Source organism: Hypanus sabinus, chromosome 3, assembly GCF_030144855.1.
Source record: "Hypanus sabinus isolate sHypSab1 chromosome 3, sHypSab1.hap1, whole genome shotgun sequence".
In the NCBI taxonomy this organism is placed as follows: domain Eukaryota; kingdom Metazoa; phylum Chordata; class Chondrichthyes; order Myliobatiformes; family Dasyatidae; genus Hypanus; species Hypanus sabinus.
In genome coordinates, this window is record NC_082708.1 from 909,064 (window position 1) to 930,275 (window position 21,212).

General features: G+C 44.7%; 1 protein-coding gene across 1 annotated transcript in view; it reads left to right on the forward strand.

The window, feature by feature from the left end:
* LOC132390964 (protocadherin-16-like) overlaps positions 1-21,212 on the forward strand; it is a 491,141-nt gene that overhangs the window by 421,313 nt on the left and 48,616 nt on the right. The window contains exons 17-18 of the mRNA XM_059963494.1: positions 13,472-13,623; positions 20,451-20,581. Of these exons, the coding sequence (XP_059819477.1) occupies positions 13,472-13,623; positions 20,451-20,581 (283 nt within the window). The remainder of the gene's footprint in view (positions 1-13,471; positions 13,624-20,450; positions 20,582-21,212) is intronic.

Sequence of the window (21,212 nt, forward strand, 5' to 3'; positions counted from 1 at the left end):
CCTACTTGTAATTTCCTCAAAAAATTGCAATAGGTTTGTCAGGCAGGATTTTCCTTTAAGGAAACCATGCTGAGTCTTGCCTATCTTGTCATATACCTCCAGATACTCAGTAACCTCATCCTTGACAATCGACTCCAACAACTTCCCAGCCACCAATGTCAAGCTAACAGGTCTATAATTTCCTTTTTGCTTCCTTACCCCCTTCTTAAATAGCAGAGTGACATTTGCAATCTTCCAGTCCTCCAGAACCATGACAGAATCTATTGACTTTTGAAAGATCATTGCCACAATCTCCACAGCTACTTCCTTCAGAATATGAGGGTGCATTCCATCTGGTGCGGGAGATTTATCTACCCTCAGTCTATTCAGCTTCCTGAGTACTTTCTCTGTCATAATTGTGACTGCCCACACTTCTCCTCTCTGACACCCCTGAGTGTCTGGTATACTGCTGATGTCTTCCTCAGTGAAGACTGATGCAAAATAATTGTTCAGTTCCTCTACCATCTCCCTATCTCCCATTACAATTTCTCCAGCATCATTTTCTATCAGTCCTTTATCTACTCTACCTGTCTTTTACTCTTTATATACTTGAAAAAGCTTTTAGTATCATCGTTGATATTATTTGCTAGCTTCCTTTCATAGTTCATCTTTTCCTTCTTAATGACCTTCTTAGTTTCCTTTTGTAAACTTTTAAAAACTTTCCAATCCTCTGTCTTCCCACTAATTTTTGCTTCCTTGTATGCCCTCTCTTTGCTTTTACTTTGGCTTTGACTTCTCTTGTCAGCCACAGTTGCATTCTTTTTCCATTCAAAAATTTCTTCTTTTTTGGAATATATGTCTTGCACCTTACTCACTTCTCACATAAACTCCAGCCACTGCTGCTCTGCCATCCTTCCCGCTAGTGTCCCTTTCCAGTCAACTTTTGCCAGTTCCTCTCTCATGCCACTGTAATTTCCTTTACTCCACTGAAATACTGACACATTGGATTTCGGCTTCTCTTTCTCAAATTTCACAGTGTACTCAATCATGTAATGATCACTGTCTCCTAAGGGTTCCTTCACCTCAATCTCTCTAATCACCTCTGGGTCATTACACAATACCCAATCCAGTACAGCCGATCCCCTAGTGGGCTCAACAACAAGCTGTTCTAAAAAGCCATCTCGTAGACATTCTACAAATTCTCTCTCTTGAGGTCCAGTGCCGACCTGATTTTCCCAATCCAATCGCATGTTAAAATCCCCCACAATTATCATAACACTACCCTTCTGGCAAACCTTTTCTATTTCCTGTTGTAATTTGTAGTCCACATCACTGTAGCTGTTTGGAGGCCTGTATACAACTGCCTTCAGGGTCCTTTTACCCCTGTGATTTCTTAGCTCAACCCATAAAGATTCTGCACCTTTCGATCCTATGTCAACTCTTTCTAATGATTTAATATCATTTCTTACCAATAAAGACACGCCACCCCCTCTACCTACCTGCCTTTCCTTCTGATACACTGTGTATCCTTGGACGTTCAGCTCTCAGAGACATGCATCCTTTAGCCACATCTCAGTGATGGCCACAACATCATACCTGCTAACCTGTATCTGTACAACAAGATCATCCACCTTATTCCTTATACTGCATGCATTTAAGTATAACACCTTAAGTACGGTATTTGGTACTTTTTGCTTTGATTGCACTGCAAGTCAACTCAATGGCTGTAAATTTGCCCCATCACCTGCCTGTCCTTCCTGACATCTTTACTGCTCACTGTCTTAGATTTATTTCTGTTTTCCCCCTCCTCCGCTCAATTATTCTGGTCCCCCTGCCAAATTAGTTTAAACCCTCCCTAACAGCTCTATTAAACCTTCCCGCCAGGATATTGGTCCCTTTCGGGTTCAGGTGTAACCTGTCCTTTTTGAACAGGTAATACTTCCCCCAGAAGAGATCCCAATGATCCAAGAATCTGAAGCCCTGCCCCCTGCACCAGTCTCTCAGCCACACATTCATCAGCCTGATCCTACTATTCTTGCCTTCGCTAGCACGTGGCACAGGTAGCAATCCTGAGATCACTACCCTGGAGGTCCTGCTTCTCAGCTTCCTTCCTAACTCCTGGAAATCTCTCTTCAGGACCTCCTCCCTTTTCCTATCTAGGTCATTGGTACCAACATGTGCCAAGGCAGCTCGCCCTCTCCCTTCAGAATATTCTGGACCCGATCCGAGACATCCCGTACCCTGGCACCTGGGAGGCAACACACCATGCGGGTATCTCTATCAGGCTCACAGAATCTCCTGTCTGTTCCCCTGACTATGGAATCCCCTATGACTACCGCATTCCTCTTCTCCCTCCTTCCCTCCTGCACAACAGCGCCAAGCTCAGTGCCAGAGACCCGGTCACCATGGCCGTCCCCTATTAGGGCATCCCCCTCAAATGCATCCAAAACGATATACTTGTTGCTGAGGGGGGCAGTCACAGGGGTGCTCTCCACTATCCGGGCATTTCCCTTCCCTCTCCTGACAGTCATCCAGTTTTCTGACCCCTGTAGCCTAACCCTAACCCTACCTCCCTGTAGTTCCTGTCTATCACCTCTTCACTTTCCCTAATAAGCAGTAGGTTATCAAGCTGCAGCTCCAGATCCCTAACATGGTCTCTGAGGAGCTGCATCTCAGTGCACCTGGTGCAGATGTGGCCATCAGGGAGGCTGGAGGTCTCCCAGGATTCCCACATCTGACACCCTGAACAAAGCACTAACCCTGCAGACATGCTACCTAACTCTACAGGAATGAAACCCACTTACCTCGCCAAACACATGAGCTTTTTAAACTGTTAGCTCGTACCATTACCTGTGTGAGCCCTGCTGTTCCTCCGTCTGTCTGGGCCGATTCACCAAGGGAAAAAAAAGACCTACTTCTAAGTTAATTAGATTAATTAAAAGAGCTGACCAGCCTTACCTGACTGGGAGCAAGCTCGTCCTCAGCCTCTGCTCGCCAAAGCCTCTCAAGCCAAAGCCTTCCTACTCTGTCTCCCACTACTCCGTTGCCCGTTCTTTTAAGCTGCTCACTTTTTAAACTCTCCCGCTGTCTCAGAGGCCGACCTTCACACGCTTGCGCAATCGTGCCCCATTCAAACTGCTGAAGAAATAACCAGGTAGGTCTTTACCTCCTGCTTTATCCATGCTAGAACTTTTCCTATAATACCATGGACTCATAGCTCCTTACGTACGCTGCCTCTTGTCAAAGGCCTTCTGAAAGTCCAAGTACACAACATCAACCAAGTTTCCTTTATCCATCCTGCTTGTTGTTTCTTCAAAGAATTCCAACAGATTTGTCAGGCAAGATACATTCTTGAGGAAACCAGGCTGACTACAGTTTGCAAGTACTCAGAGACCTCATCTTTAATAATTGATTCCAATATCTAGCTTACGTTTCTATTCCACCTTTACCTTCTTAAAGACTTTTTAGTTGCTTTCTGTTGGTTTTTAAAAGCTTCCGAACCCTTTAACTTCCCAATAACTTTTGCTCTATTGTATGCCCTTTCTTTGTCTTTTATTTTGGCTTTGACTTCTCTTGTTAGCAACAGTTGAGTCATCTTTCCTTTAGAATACTTCTTCCTCTTTGGGATGTGCCTTCCAAATTGCTTCCAGAAATTCCAGCTACTGCTTCTCTGCCATCATCCTTGCCAATGTTCTTTTCCAATCAATTCTCATGCCTCTGTAATTTCCTTTATTTAACTGTAATACTAATACATCTGACTTTAGCTTCTCCTTCTCCAATTTCAGGGTAAATTTGATCATATTATGATCACTTTCCCTAAAGGGTTCTTTCTTAAGGTCTCTAATCAATTCTGATTCATTGCATAACACCCAATCCAGAATAACTGATCCCATAGTGGGCTCAACCACAAGCTGCTCGAAAAAGCCATCTCATTGGCACTCTAGAAAGTCCCCCACATGTCATAAACTCACAACCCTTGCCATGTCTTCACCATCCCCTCTGACCTTCCCCTCTCTGAGGCAGAGCATTCTGTGCTTAGCAAGGGCCTCACTTTTGTCCCCCTCCATCCACACCTTAGTGAGTTCCGTGCCCAGCATGACGCTGAACTCTTCTTCCGTCACCTACGTCTCTGAGCGTACTACTTTAACAAGGATTCCCCTCCCCCTATTGATGACCCCTTCTCCCATCTTCATCCCTCTTCCTCCTCCTGGACACCCCCTCTGGGCCTCCTACCTGCACTCGATCTTTTCATTTCCAACTGTCGCCGAGACATCAACCATCTCAACTTCACCACTCCTCTCTTGTGTTCCAACCTCACTCCCTCTGAACGCACTGCTCTGCACTCTCTCGCACTAATCCTAACCTCATCATCAAACCCGCAGACAAAGGTGGTACCGTAGTAGTCTGGCGGTCGGACCTCTACCTCACTGAGGCCAAACGGCAGCTCTCTGACCTCCTCTTACTTACCCCTGGAACAGGACCCCACCAAAAAACATCAAACCATTGTCTCCCGTACCATCACCTCCCTTATCAACTCTGGAGACCTTCCGTCCTCAGCCAAAACAATCAAAATTCCCACACCCCATACTGCTCAGTTTTACCTCCTCCCCAAGATCCACAAGCCTGACTGTCCTGGTAGGCCTATAGTTTCGGCCTGCTCCTGTCCCACCGAACTTGTGTCTGCCTACCTAGACTCCATTTTGTCACCCATAGTTCAGTCCTTCCCCACCTACATCCGGGATACATCCCATGCCCTCCACCTCTTCAATAACTTCCAGTTCCCCGGTCCTGACTGCTTCATTTTCACCATGGATGTCCAATCCTTATACACTTCAATCCCCCATCAAGAAGGCCTCAAAGCCCTCCGCTACTTTCTTGACAATAGACTTCACCAGTTCCCCAACACCACCTATGCCTGCCTCTTCGTGGGTTATGTGGAACAGTCTATGCTCCAAATCTATACTGGTACTGCTCCCCAACTTTTCCTTCACTACATTGACAACTACATTGGTGCTGCTTCCTACACCCATGCAGAGCTCGTCAATTTCATCGACTTTGCCTCTAACTTTCACCCAGCCCTCAAATTCACTTGGTCCATCTCGGACACTTGTCTCCCCTTTCTCGATCTCTCGGTCTCCATCTCTGGAGATAGACTGTCCACTGACATCTTCTACAAACCCACTGACTCCAATAACTACCTTGATTATACCTCTTCCCACCCTGCCAAATGCAAAAATGCTCTTCCCTATTCCCAGTTCCTCCATCTCCGCCGCATCTGTTCCCAGGATGAGGCTTTCCATTCCAGGACATCCCAAATGTCTTCTTTTTTTAAGAATCGTGGTTTCCCTTCTGCCATCATCAACGATGCCCTTACCCGCATCTCCTGCATTTCCCGCACTTCGGTCCTCACCCCATCCTCCCGTCACCACAACAGGGACCGTGTTCCCCTTGTCCTCACCCACCACCCCACCAGCCTCCGGATCCAGCATATTATCCTCCGCAACTTCCGCCACCTTCAACAGGACCCCACCGCTAAGGACATCTTTCCCTCTCTACCCCTCTCTGCTTTTCACAGGGAGCGTTCCCTCCGCGACTGCCTGGTCCACACGTCCCTCCCCACAGATCTCCCACCTGGTACTTATCCCTGTAAGTGCAAGTGCTACACCTGTCCCAACACCCCCTCTCTTACCACCATTCAGGGCCCCAAACAGTCCTTTCAGGTGAGGCAACACTTCACTTATGAGTCTGCTGGAGTCGTCTATTTCATCCGGAGCTCCCGATGTGGTCTCCTCTACATCGGCGAGACCCGACACAGATTGGGGGATCGCTTCATCGAGCACCTCCGCGCTGACTGCAACAACAGACAGGATCTCCCGGTTGCCACCCACTTCAACTCTGCTTCACATTCCCATTCGGATATGTCCATACATGGCCTCCTCTACAGCCAAGATGAGGCCAAACTCAGGTTGGAGGAGCAACATCTCATATACCGTCTGGGTAGTTTCCAGCCCCTTGGTATGAACATCGAATTCTCCAACTTCTGGTAATTCCCTCCCTCTCCCTTCCCCCCATCCCACTTTCACTCTGTCTCCTCTTCTAGCTGCCTATCACCTCTCATGACTCTGCCTTCTTCTACTACCCATAGTGCTTTCCCCTTAGATTCCTTCTTCACCTCTCCTGCCTATCCCCTCCCTGCTTCCCCTCCCCAACCCCTTGATCTTTCCTCTGATCTTGGCCCAAAATGTTGACTGCTCATTTCAACGGATGCTGCCCGACCTGCTGAGTTCATCCAGCTTGTTTGTATGTCTAGAAAGTTCCCCTCCTGGACTCCAGCACTAACCTGATTTTCCCAATCTACTGGCAAATTGAAATCCCCCGTAACAATGTAATATTTCTTTTCTGGAATGCATTCTCTATCTCCAATTGAAATTTGTAGATCACATCCTACTACTTTTGGGGGTGGTCGGTTTTCAACTCCCATCATGGTCTTTTTACCCTGTCTATCATCTCTATCAGTTTATCATCTGAATCAATGATCAGGATGATAATGTAGTACATTTACCGGATCTGTAAATTTGTGATAACACCAAGGTTAGCAGTGTAGTGGACAGCGAGAAAAACTATCAAAGCTTGCAGTGGAATCTGGACCAGCTGGAAATTGTGCTGAAAATGACAGATGGTATTTAATGTAGACAAATGTGAGGTGTTGCACTTTGGGAGGAGCATCAAGGGTAGGTCTTACACGCTGAACAGTAGGGTACAGTAGAACAAAGGATCTGGGAATACAGGTCCATAAAAGTGGCATCACAGATAAAGTTGCAAAGAAAGGTTTTGTGACATTGGCCTTCATAAATCGAAGTATTGAGTACAAGAAATGGGGTGTTATATTGAAGTTGTTGAGGCCTAATTTGGAGTATTGTGTACAGTTTGGTCACCGACCTGCTGGAAAGATGTAAATGAGATTGAAAGAGTGCAGAGAAAATTTACAAGGATGTTGCAGGGACTTGACAGAACTAATTTATAGCAAAGGTTGTATAGATTAAAACTTTTCCCTTAGAACACAGAAGACTGAGGGGAGATTTGATAGAGGTGTACAAAATTATGAAGGGTAAGACAGGGTAAATGCAAGCAAACACGAGGAAATCTGCAGATGCTGGAAATTCAGGCAACACACACAAAATGCTGGTGGAACGCAGCAGGCCAGGCAGCATCTATAGGGAGAAGCGCTGCCGACGTTTTGGGCCAAGACCCTTCATCAGGACTAACTGAAATGAAAGATAGTAAGAGATTTGAAAGTAGGAGGAGGAGGGGGAGGGGAAAATGCGAAATGATAGGAGAAGACTGGAGGGGGTGGGATGAAGCTGAGAGCCAGAAAGGTGATTGGCAAAAGAGATACAGAGCTGGAAAAGGGAAAGGATCATGGTACAGGAGGCCGAGAGAGAAAGAAAGGGGGAGGGGAGCACCAGAGGGAGATGGAGAACAGGCAGAGTGATGGGCAGAGAGAGAAAGTAAAAAAAAGAGGGAGGGAAAAAACTAAATATATCAGGGATGGGGCAAGAAGGGGAAGAAGGGCATTAACAGAAGTTAGAGAAGGCAATGTTCATGCCATCAGGTTGGAGGCTACCCAGACGGTACAAAATTATTCAAGTATTATTTAAATATTAAATACACAACCCTCCTCCTTGCTTAGCAATGAACTCCAACTCAATAGAGAATGCGTCTTAACTATATCCACAGTTAACTATGTAATACAACTACTATATAGATATCCACAGCATAGTCAATTTTACATAGCAGAGCACCATTAAGATCTGAAGATTTAATCACCATGGATGAGTTCATATTCTTGTGGGATAATGACTTTCCTGACAAAGGGGATTACTCTGCTTGGAAGATGAGACATGGTTGTGAAACAATCTCAGGTTCTGTGGCCACCTCTGTGGTGGCTGTAGGAGCTGACTCTCAGACAGCAGGAAGTGGTTCTGACAACTCTGGATAACTTACTTCTCTTTTATCTCATCTTTTCTCTGTGAATCTACTTTAATTATTTCATCTCTCCCAGTCTTGGCTTCTTTCTCTCTTGTTTGCACTCTTTTTCTTCTTTCTAGTTTGTGCATCTTGATCTTGAGATTTAGTTCACTGAAGTATTCTTGTATTAATCTTGAGTTGAGAGTTAAGGGGCAAAAGTTTAGGGGTAACACGAGGGGGAACTTCTTTACTCAGAGAGTAGTAGCTGTGTGGAATGAACTTCCAGTAGAAGTGGTAGAGGCAGGTTCAATTTTGTCATTTAAAAAAATTGGATAGGTATATGGACAGGAAAGGAATGGAGGGTTATGGGCTGAGCACAGGTAGGTGGGACTAGGTGAGAGAAGCGTTCGGCTTGGACTAGAAGAGCCAAGATGGCCTGTTTCTGTGCTGTAATTGTTATATGGTTAATCCTTCTATGGGTGTCTTTACAATTTGATCTCTCCTTTTGGTTTCCACATTCACAATATCATCTGACAAATCCTTTGTTTTTGAATCTCCATCGGCTGCTCTCTTTTTGGCCTTATGTTCATCCAGCTGGACTTTGGTCTTTTCATCTACTTATACAAGCAGCTTTTTGTCTCCCATTTGAAGTTCATACAATAACCTTAATGCACGCAGAGTAGATTTGGATTCTTTATGCTCACAAGAGCCGAATGCTTGAAATTTTCCTGAAGCTGCATTTCACAAGTAACTGCTTAATTAACATTTCAGAGGCTTTCTTAGACATGTTGCCTACCAACACTATTATAATCAGACCAATGCTTGGTCACTTTCATGCTTCCTGATGAAGGGTCTCAGCCCGAAACGTCGACATTGCTTCTTCCTATGGATGCTGCCTGGCCTGCTGCGTTCCACCACCATTTTGTGTGTGTAGCTCAGCGTAGCTTGTTGGTTGTTGTATTTCACAGTTACAAAATGTCATTCCCACAGGAGTTATCTTTTCTCCAGTATAGTTCTTAGTTAGATATCTGCGGTATCTTTTAAAATGTCATTCAAACTCCTTTTGTGGAATAACTGAAACAGCTGAACCAGTGTCCAATTCTGTTTTAATTAATTTGCTGATCATTTCTGATGTTAAGCCATATTGCTAGTCTATTGTTATTTTTCATATTGTAAATCTCAAGGCTACTCAGGCCTGTGTCACTCTCATCAGATTTTTCATCAACAGAATGCAGTTTAAAACTGTAACTTGATTTTTTAAAATCCTTTTCTCTTCCTTGTGCAGTCCATTTTTTTCTCTGTCTGACATGCTCTTTGTATGTGTTCTACTGTGTTGCATTTTCTGAAAGTTTCACCTTTAAACTTGCATTTGTACTACAAATATGACCACTTGCCACAACAATAACACAGTTTGTTCAGCCAGGCCAGTTTCTGTTTAGACATCGTAATTTTGTTCATGCACACTTACAATCCTGACTGCAACTCAATTGCATCTCTGTCTGCAGTTTCCATTGAAACAGCAATTTAAGCTGCTCTTTTAAATGTAAGTTGTGCTTCACTTGGGAGCCACTTTTTATTGCTTTCCTGAAAGATACCACAATCCAAATGGCAATCAATACTGGCGGTGGTTCTAAATGCTCCTGCATTACTTTGATAATATCAGCAAAGCTCACTTGTGCTGGTTTGTTTGGAGCAGTCAAACTTCGAAGCAAACTATATGCCTTTAAACCCAATGCACTCAGCAAAATAGGTATTTGTTTCTCATTGGCTATTTCATTTGCTTCAAAATATTGTTCAATTTGCTCAGTGTATAAAATCTAGTTATCTGTTATGTAATCAAATGTATCCATCACTCTGATGTAGCCAGCCATTTCTGCTCTTTTTAAAATTATTATTATCACCTGGTGCTCACTGTTTATAAGCCTATAAATTCTTTCATTTACTGACCTATTTTTAAAAACTCAGTTATGTCCAAAGGACATGTGCTGCATTGCTTTTTGTAACTTGACCGCCTCTTGCTGTGGTTTTTTTTTTGCAGTTCAAGCATCTCACTGTGCTTCAAAAGATCAATAGCCATCTTGGGTTTATTTTAAAAATACCTCACACCACTGTTATGTTTTGTAAATTCAAAACATTAAACTAATTCAAAGGAAGGCATTGAAGTCCAGTAATGTGGGTCTAACCAGGTTTAAGCAAGGCTCACACATATCACATGGTAGCATGATGATGTATGCAATTCATACATTTATTTATATGTATATATAAAACCCATAATGAATTATTTAAATGAACAATGATGCTTAATCAAACAATATTTATATAAGATTATTCAAATATTACCAAAATATTATACCGTAAGACCATAAGATACAGGGAAAGAATTAGGCCATTCAGCCCATTGAGTCTGCTCCACCATTCCATCAAGACTGACCCCGGATTCCACTCAACCCCATACACCTACCTTCCCGCCATATTCGTTGATGACCTGATCGATCAGTAAACAATCAACTAAATATACCACAGACTTGGCCTTTGCTGCAGTCTGTGGCAGAGCATTCCACAGATCTACAACTCTGGCTAAAAAAATTCTACCTTACCTCTGTTCTAAAGGGTCACCACTTAATTTTGAGACTGTGCCCTCCAGTTCTGGATACCTCCACCATATGAAACATCCTCTCCACATCCACTCTATCTAGTCCTTTCAACATTCAGTAGGTTGCAATGAAATCCCCATGCATTCTTCTAAATTCCAGTGAGTACAGGCCCAAAGCTGACAAACGCTCCTAAAATATTAACCTGTTCATTCTCGGAATCATCCTCGTGAACGTCCTTTGGACTCTCGCCAATGACAACACTTCCTTTCTAAGATATGGAGCCCCAAACTGTTGACAATACTCTAAGCATGGCCTGACGAGTGTCTTATAAAGGCTCAGCATTATCTCCTTGCTTTTATATTCTATTCCCCTTGAAATAAATGCTAACATTGCATTTGCCTTCTTTACTACAGACTCAACCTGTGAATTAACCTTATCGACTCTGAAGTCCCTCTGCACCTCTGATGTTTGAACCTTCTCCCAATTTAGACAATAGTCTGCACTATTGTTCATTTTACCAAAATGTACTATCAAACATTTTCCAACACTGTATTCCCTCTGCCACTTTTTTGCCCATTCTTCCAATCTGTCTAAGTCCTGCTGCAATCCCATTGCTTCCTCAGCACTACCTACTCCTCTGCCTACCTTCATATTATCCACAAACGTTGTCACAAAGCCATCAATTCCATTATCTAAACTACTGATAAACAATGTGAAAAGCAGCAGTCCCAATACTGACCCCTGAGGAACATCACTAGTCACTGGCAGCCAACCAGAAAAGGCCCCCTTATTCCCACTCTCTGCCTCCTGCCTGTCAGCCATTCCACTATCCATGCCAGTATCTTTCATGTAATGCCATGGGATTTTATCTTGTTAACAGCCTCTTGTGTGGGACCTTATCAAATGCCTTCTTAAAATCCACTGCCTCTCCGTTGTCCACCCTGCTTGTTACTTCTTCAAAGAATTCTTACAGATATGTCAGGGCAAGATTTCCCTTTGCAGAAACCATGCTGACTTTGATTTATTTTATCATTTGTCTCTGAGTACCTCAAAACCTCAATCTTAATAATAAACTCCAACACTTTCCAAACCACTGAGCTTCGGCTAACTGGCCTATAATTTCCTCCAATTTGCCTTCCTCCCTTCTTCAGGAGTAGACTGACATTTGCAATCATCCTGTCATCCGGGACCATGCCAGAATTGAGTGATTCTTATAAAACCATAAGATATAGGAGCAGAAGTAAGACATTCGGCCCATCGAGTCTGCTCCACCATTCAAACCCCTCTCCCCACTCCCCTGCCTTCTCCCCATACCCTTTGAGGCCCTGGCTAATCAAGAACCTATCTATCTCTGCCTTAAATACACCCAATGACTTGGCCTCCATAGCCTCTTGTGGCAACAAGTTCCACAGATTTACCACCCTCTGACTAAAGTAATTTCTCCGCATCTCAGTTCTAAATGGACGTCCTTCAATCCTGAAGTCGTGCCCTCTTGTCGTAGAATCTCCTTCCATGGGAAATAACTTTGCCATATCTAATCTGTTCAGGCCTTTCTTGAATCACTTGAATCTGGCAATCCCTCTCAGGACTCTGGGTTGTAGTCCATCTGGCCCAAGTAACTTATCCACCTTAAGATCTTTGAGTTTGCCTAACACTTTTTCCTTTGTAATAGCAATGGCATTCTCTCCTGCTCCTGATACTCATGGAGCTATAAGATGATCAGAGGCATTGATTATGTGGATAGTCAGAAGCTTTTCTCTAGGGCTGAAATGGCTAGCATGAGAGAGCACAGTTTTAAGGTGCTTGGAAGTAGGTACAGAGGGGATGTCAGGGGTAAGTTTTTTACGAAGAGAAGAGTGGTGAGTGTGTGGAATGGGATGCTGGCGACGGAGGTGGAGGTGGATACGATCGGGTCTTTTAAGAGACTCCTGGACAGGTACATAGAGCTCAGAAAAATAGAGGGCTATGGGTAACCCTAGGTAATTTCTAAGGTACAGACATGTTCAGCACAACTTTGTGGGCCGAAGGGCCTCTATTGTGCTGTAGGTTTTCTATGTTCTATGTTCCTACCTCAGGCACACTGCTGGTGTCTTCAACAGTGACAACTGATGCAAAATACACATTTAGTTTATCTGCTATCTCCTTGTCATCTGTTATTATTTCTCCTGCCTCATTTTCTAGTGGATCTATATCCACTCATTTTTCTTTCAATTTTTACATACTTGAAAAGCTTTTACTCTCCACTTTGATATTGTTTGCTTACTTACTTTCATATTTCATCTTTTCCCCCTAATGATTTTTTCAGTTGCTCTCTAAGTTTTTAAAAGCTGATGTATACCTTTTCTTTTGCTTTTACATTAGCTTCACTTCCCTTATCAAGCACAATTGTACTGTTGTAGTATTATTATAGGAAGGATGTGGAAACTCTAGAAAGGATGCAGTGGAGATTTACCAGAATGTTGCCTGGATTAGAGAACATGTCTCATGAGGAGAGATTGAGTGAACTAGGGATTTTCTCTTTGGAGCAAATGAGGATAAGAGGTGACTTGATAAAGGTGTACAAGAGGATAAGAGGTATATTCAGAGACATTTTGCCACTACAAAAATGGTAAATTTGAGGGGGCATAATTTTAAGGTAATTGGAGAAAAATGTAGCATGTATATGAAAGGTAAGTTTTTTTTACACAGAGAATGGTGAGTGAGTGTGGCAGAAGGTCTGTCATGTTCTATGTTCTATTGTCTTTGAAACTCCTCCACAGGTCTGAAGTCCCTCGTCCCCCACATCCCTTCAACATCAGGATCCAAGTCCACTCTTGTTAAGTGTTTGTGTTTGCTGGTGACTGTGCTTGTGTGTCACGCTGATGGTGTTGTTACCTGGCTGACTGTATTTGGCATGCTGCTGTATCCATATCCTTGCTTCTGTGCCTTAGGTTTTGGCAAATGACCTGGACCAGGGTCAGAATGGCCAGGTGATGTATTCCATTGCAGCATCACCTCAGAGCAACCTCTTCCAAATCAACCCCCTAACCGGTGACATCAGCACCGTGGCCATCATGGACAGAGAGATCTGGCCCCAGGCGCAGTGAGTATCTAACAGCCAGGCTGTGTGACCTGCGGCATCGAGCACAACCCACACTGACAACACACAGAGCTTTGACAGAAGCCAATCACCACCAAACTCTGACCACACCACACAATCACATCACCACACACTGACCACACCACAAAATCACATCATCAGACCCTGACCACACCACACAATCACATCACCACACACTGACCACACCACACAATCACATCATCAGACCCTGACCACACCACACAATCACATCACCACACACTGACCACACCACACAATCACATAATCAGACCCTGACCACACCACACAATCACATCAACACACACTGACCACACCACACAATCACATCAACACACACTGACCACACCACAAAATCACATCATCAGACCCTGACCACACCACACAATCACATCAACACACACTGACCACACCACAAAATCACATCATCAGACCCTGACCACACCACACAATCACATCACCACACACTGACCACACCACAAAATCACATCACCACACTCTGACCACACCGCACAATCACATCACCACACACTGACCACACCACACAATCACATCAACACACACTGACCACACCACACAATCACATCACCACACACTGACCACACCACAAAATCACATCATCAGACACTGACCACACCACACAATCACATCAGCAGACACTGACCACACCGCACAATCACATCACCACACACTGACCACACCACACAATCACATCACCACACTTTGACCACACCACACAATCACATCACCACACACTGACCACACCACACAATCACATCACCACACACTGACCACACCACAAAATCACATCATCAGACACTGACCACACCACACAATCACATCAGCAGACACTGACCACACCGCACAATCACATCACCACACACTGACCACACCACACAATCACATCACCACACTTTGACCACACCACACACTGACCACACCGCACAATCACATCACCACACACTGACCACACCGCACAATCACATCACCACACACTGACCACACCGCACAATCACATCACCACACTCTGACCACACCACACAATCACATCACACACTGACCACACCGCACAATCACATCACCACACACTGACCACACTGCACACTGATCACACCATACAGTTATCACACAACACAATTAACACTCCACACTCTGACTACACCAGACAATTACAGCAGGACACAATAACATGACGCACTGACTCAGTAATCACAGTACCACACTCTAAATACACCACATAATCACAAGAAGACACTCTGACTACATCACACAGTGGCCACAGCAAATAGCGACCACTTTTTTTTTACAAAACTATAAAAGTTAATTTACCTAGCAATCACACAAGGTGCAGACATTCAGGGTTTACAAAATAGCAAAAACACTCAGATTAAAATATGGTTACTACCCTCTATTAGACAATCAATACCCCGGGGGGCCCACTACTCCCGGAAGTCCCCCAATGTACTCATTGTGACCACATGATCCCTTTCTGAGGGCAGCTGGGCACGAACGTACCCTCGGAAAAGGGGCCGGCAGTCGGTGTGGGCAGCTTTCCACTTTCCACCTCCCAGACCCATCAATGGTCATCTTGGCCAGGTCCAAGAGCAAGCCCACCGGGAGATTCTCCCCACAACTTGACCCTTCTGAACTGAGTGCCCGTATATGAGGAGCATAGTGCTAAATTGAGCAATAGCTCCCTGAGAAACTCAAACTTCTCACACTCCATGATACACTGACTCTCCCACCCACAGAATGGACAGGTGGATGGGGTGTCAGTGAACCTGTTGCCCGAAGCAACACTTTCCACTCAGGTCCCACTGTACAAGGGACACACCCCTGCTTAAAGAGACTTCCACTAAGGACCTCCTCTGCTGCCAAAGAGTAACACAGACCATTAAGGAGAGTCCGGTCAGCAGACGAAGGCAAGGAAGCAAAAAGTTTACACATCAATGAGTATATTGGGGAGGGGTGCAGCCGGAACCCCTCCACTACCCTGTACCCTCCCAACACCCATCGTAATAGGATCAGGATCAGACCCCCCTGCAGCCAGAGCACAAATCCAAACCCTCCGCAGTTCCCAGTGGAAGAGCATGCCAGGATCCACGTGACCTCCTCCAGGCAGCATCCCCAGTGGAGAAAATGTGTCACAGCACCTGTCATCTCAGAGGGTGTTCACAGTACAGGTATCTCTGTAGGGAACTGAGGCAGAGAGCCATTAGCTAGGTGTGCACACACACCAATGACTGACCACCCTCCGATTTCGAAAGACTCTGCACCGCTGCAGAGCCCCAATGCCTCCTATTGCACCAGAGGTCTGCCAGCCTCTTCTGGGTCCGGGAGACAAATGCAGTGGGTGGGAATAAAGTAATCAGCTGGTACCATACTATGGATGTGACCAGTTGATTGATTGTTAAAGCCCTTTCCCGGTAGGAGATCGCACAAAGGAGGCCCAACCAGCACACCAGCCAGGCAGAGATCTTTGTCTCTAAGTCCCACCAGTTTGCAGGCCAAGCCTCCACCATCAAGCTCAAGTAGATCCCCAAGTAGTGGAAGTGGGTGGTACTTCGTGCAAATAACCTCAACCCCTCCAGTAGGAAGTCCACCTGGCACTGACCCACCAAGAGGCCCACGCTCTTCTCCCAATTGACCCTTGCAGAGGATACAGCCAAGAAGAACTGCTGGCAGTCTCACATCTGGGTCAGAGACCATAAGGAGATGTCATCAGCATAAACCAAAAGGACAACCTCCATGTCTGGTTCACATAGAGCCAAATCCGGGTCAGAAAATGTGGAGTCTTTGTGGGTGTAGTTAAGAAACAGCAAGGGTGAAAAAAAAACATTCTAGCAATCATATATCAGCCTCCAAACAGTAATCAAGATGTCAGGTTGAAATTGCAAAGAGAGCTGGAAAGAGCGTGGAATAAGGGAAATGACACAATGGTAATGGGGGACTTCAATATGCAAGGGGATCGGGAAAATCATGTTGTTATCGGATTGCAAGAGAGGGAATTTGTGAATGCCTATGATATGGCGTTTTAGAGCAGTTTGCGCTTGAGCCTACTTGGAGAAAGGCAACCTTAGATTTGGCATTGTGTGATAGCCCAGATCTTATAAGGGAGCTTAATGTAAAGGAACCCATAGGAGACAGTGAACATAATATGATTGAATTCATACTGCAGTTTGAGAGGGAGAAGAATAAGTCACATGTATCAGTATCACAATAGAGTAAAGGGATTTACAGAGGCATGTTTCTCACTGTTACTACAGATAGGAGGTACAGAAGCCTGAAGGCACACTCTCAGCGATTCAGGAATAGCTTCTTCCCCTCTGCCATCCGATTCCTAAATGGACATTGAATCTTTGGACACTACCTCACTTTTTTTTAATATACAGTATTTCTGTTTTTGCACGTTTTTTTAAAATCTATTCAATATACGTAATTGATTTACTTGTTTATTTATTATTATTATTATTTTTATTTTATTTTTTCTCTGCCAGATTATGTATTGCATTGAACTATTGCTGCTAAGTTAACAAATTTAATGTCACATGCCATTGATAATAAGATAATAAGATCTTAAGATACAAGAGCAGAAGAAGGCCATTTGGCCCATCGAGTCTGCTCTGCCATTCAATCATGGGCTGATACAATTCTTCCAGTCATCCCCACTCCCCTGCTTTTACCCCATACCCTTTGATGCCCTGGCTAATCAAGAATCTATCTCTGTCTTAAATGTACCCAATCACTTGGCCTCCACAGCCACTCATGCAACAAATTCCACAGATTTACCACTCTCTGACTAAAGTAATTTCTCCACATCTCTGTTCTAAATGGACATCCTTCAATCCTGAAGTCGTGCCCTCTTGTCGTAGAATCCCCTACAATGGGAAATAACTTTGCCATATCTAATCTGTTCAGGCCTTTTAATATTCAGAATGTTTCTCTGAGATCCCCCCTCATTCTCCTGAATTCCGGGGAATACAGCCTAAGAGCTCCCAGAAGTTCCTCATATGGTAACCCTTTCATTCCTTGAATCATTCTCGTGAATCTTCTCTGAACCATCTCCAATGTCAGTATATCCTTTCTAAAATAAGGAGCCCAATAATAAGCCTGATTCTGATTCTGATGAGAGAGGAGCTTGCCCAGGTGGATTGGAGGAGGATACTGGTGGGGATGACGGCAAAGCAGAGATGGCTGAAGTTTCTGGGAATAGTTCACAAGGTGCAGGATAGATATGTCCCTCAGAAGAAGTTGTTCTCAAATGGCAGGGGTGTAGGCAACTGTGGCTGACAAAGGAAGTTAAGGACTGTATAAAAGCCAAGGAAAAGGCATATCAGGTAGTCAATGTGAATGGGAAGTAGGATGATTGGGATGGTTTTAAAACCTAACAAAAGGCAACTTTAAAAATCTATAAGAAGGTAAAAGATGAAATATGAGGGAAATCTAGCAAATAATATAAAGCAGTATACTGAAAGTTTTTTTTCAGTTATATAGAGTACCATGGAGGTGAGAGTTGATATTAGTCAACTGGAAAATGATGCTGGTGAGGTAGTAATGGAGGACAAAGAAATGGCAGAGGAACATAAGTAGGTATGATGTATTGTGTGTTGGCAACCATCAGCTGTGAGATTGAGTTCAAGAGCAGTAAGGTAATGTTACAGCTATGTGAGACCTTGGTCAGACCCCACTTAGTTCTGGCCACCTCACTACAGGAAGGATGTGGATGCTTTCGAGAGAGTGCAGAGGAGATTTACAAGGATGTTGCCTGGATTGGAGAGTGTCCCCAATGAGAATAGCTTGAGTGAACTTGGCCTTTTCTCCCTGAAGCAACAGAGGATGAGAGGTGACTTGATAGAGGTGTATAAGATGATGAGAGGTATTGATTGTGTGGATAGGTAGATTTTTCCCAGGGCTGAAATGGCTAACATGAGGGGGCATAGATTTAAGGTGCTCTCTCTGAAGTAGGTACAGAGGTGATGTCAGGGTAAGTTTTTCTCACAGAGAGTGGTGGGTGCACTGCCAGTGGTGGAGAGGCGGATAGAGTGGCATCTTTTAAGAAACCCTTAGATAGGTACATGGAGCTTAGAAAAGTAGAGGTCTATGTGGTAGGGCAAGGCAGTTTCTAGAATCGGTTACATGGACAACACAACATTGTGGGCTGAAGAGCCTGTAATGTGCTGTAGATTTCTATGTTCTAAGTACCTTGCATCAGTCTTCACTGTGGAAGACACCAGTAGTGTGCCAGAGGTCCGTGAGTGTCAGGGAGCTGGCATGAGAGCCATTACTATTATAAAGGAAAAAGTTCTAGGCAAACTCAAAGGTGGATAAGTCACCTGGGCCAGACTACACCCCAGAGTCTTGAGAGAGGTTGCTGAAGAGATAACGGATGAATACACTGATCATGATTTTTCAGGAATTATTTGATTCTGGCATGGTCCTGGAGAACTGGAAGATTGCAAATGTCACTCCACCCTTTAAAAAGGGAGGAATGTGGAAGAAAGGAAATTATAGGTTAGTCAGCATAACCTCAGTGGTTGGGAAAGTGTTAGAGTCTGTAGTTAAGGATAAGGTTTCAGGGTACTTGGAGATTAATGATAAAATAAGTCAAAGTTAGCTTGGTTTCTGTAAAGGGAAATCTTGCCTGACAAATCTGTTAGAGTTCTTCAAGGAAGTAACAAGCAGAGTGGACAAAGGAGAGGCAGTGGATGTCAGTTACTTGGATTTTCAGAAGACGTTTGATAAGGTGCCACACATGAGGCTGCTTAACAAGATAAAATCCCATGGTATTACAGGAAAGATACTGGCATGGATAGCGGAAAGTCCAAAGGAGGTTCACGAGGATGATGCCAGGAATGAAGGGGTTAACATATGAGGAGTGTTTGGCAGCTTTCGGCCTGTACTCACTGGAATTTAGAAGAATGCAGGAGGCTCTCATTGAAACCTACCAAATGTTGAAAGAGCTAGATAGGGTGGATATGGAGAGGATGTTGCGTACGGTGGGGATAACCAGAACTAGAGGGCACAGCCTCAAAACTGAGGGGCAACCCTTCAGAACAGAGTTAAGGAGGAATTTTTTTTAGCCAGAGAGTAGTGAATCTGTGGAATGCTCTGCCACAGACTGCTGTGGAGGCCAAGTCCATGCATGTATTTAAGGCAGAAGTTGATCATTTCCTGATTGGTCAGGACATCAAAGGATACAGCGAGAAGGCAAGTGTATGGGGTTGAGTGGGATCCAGGTTCAGCCATGATGGAATGGTGGTGCTGACTCAATGGGCTGAATGGCCTAATTCTGCTCCTATGTCTTATGGTGTTAATGACCACACTGGGTACTGACAGCACCGCACTCTGACCACACCACACACTGCCCACACCGCACAATCACATCACCACACTCTGACCACACCGCACAATCACATCACCACACACTGACCACACCACACAATCACATCACCACACACTGACCACACCACACAATCACATCACCACACACTGACCACACCACACAATCACATCACCACACACTGACCACACCACACAATCACATCACCACACTCTGACCACACCGCACAATCACATCACCACACACTGACCACACCGTACAATCACATCACCACACTCTGACCACACCACACAATCACATCACCACACACTGACAACACCGCACACTGACACTGATCAGATGCTCACCATATACTGATCAAACACTGGCCAGATGCTAATCAAAGACTGACCATCTACTGACTATACTGACAGTGAACACAAAGAACGGATGATGCTGGATTGTAATACTGAGTCTGCACCTGTGCTTCCAGGTTGCGTCTGACAGCAACAGACCGGGGAACGCCAAGGCTAGTGGGCACAGCCACACTCTCCATCATCATTCTGGACCTGAACGACAACAGCCCCACCATCCCCTTACCCCATGAGATTCGGGTGGCAGAGAGTAAGTGACAACAACACCTACCACTATCCTATGCTCCCTCAGTATTTCCCCTTCCCTGAGTGTGTTGTCCCATCAATACCACCCTTTTTTTTAAAACAAAACTATATAAGTTTATTTACAAAACAAATACACAGGGTACAGACATTCAGTATTTTCAAGTCTGTGAGTACACTCAGATTAAAATATAGTTACTACCGTCTATCAAACAGGCAATATCCCGGAAGGGGAGGGGCCACCATGTCCAGAATTCCCCATTGAACCTATAATGGTCACATACTCCCTCTCTGAGACCCTGGCATGATGTATCCCCGGAAGAGGGCAGGCAGTCGGATCAGACAGAGTCCTAGACAAATCCATGAATGGCCAACAGGGCCAGGCCCAAGAGCAAGCCTACCAGGACATCCTCTGGGCGATTTCCCCCCCCCCCCCCAACACCCTGCCCCTGCTAGGTGCCCATACACCAGGAGCACGGGGCTGCAGGGCAGCAAAACTTGAGGAGCAGCCCCTCCAAATATTCAAACCAGGGGCTGCAGCCTCTCACAGTCCATGTAGACATGGTTACATGGACTCCTTCCGTCCACAGGGTAGCAGTGAACCCAGTCAAGAAACTTTTACACAGTATGTGAGGAAA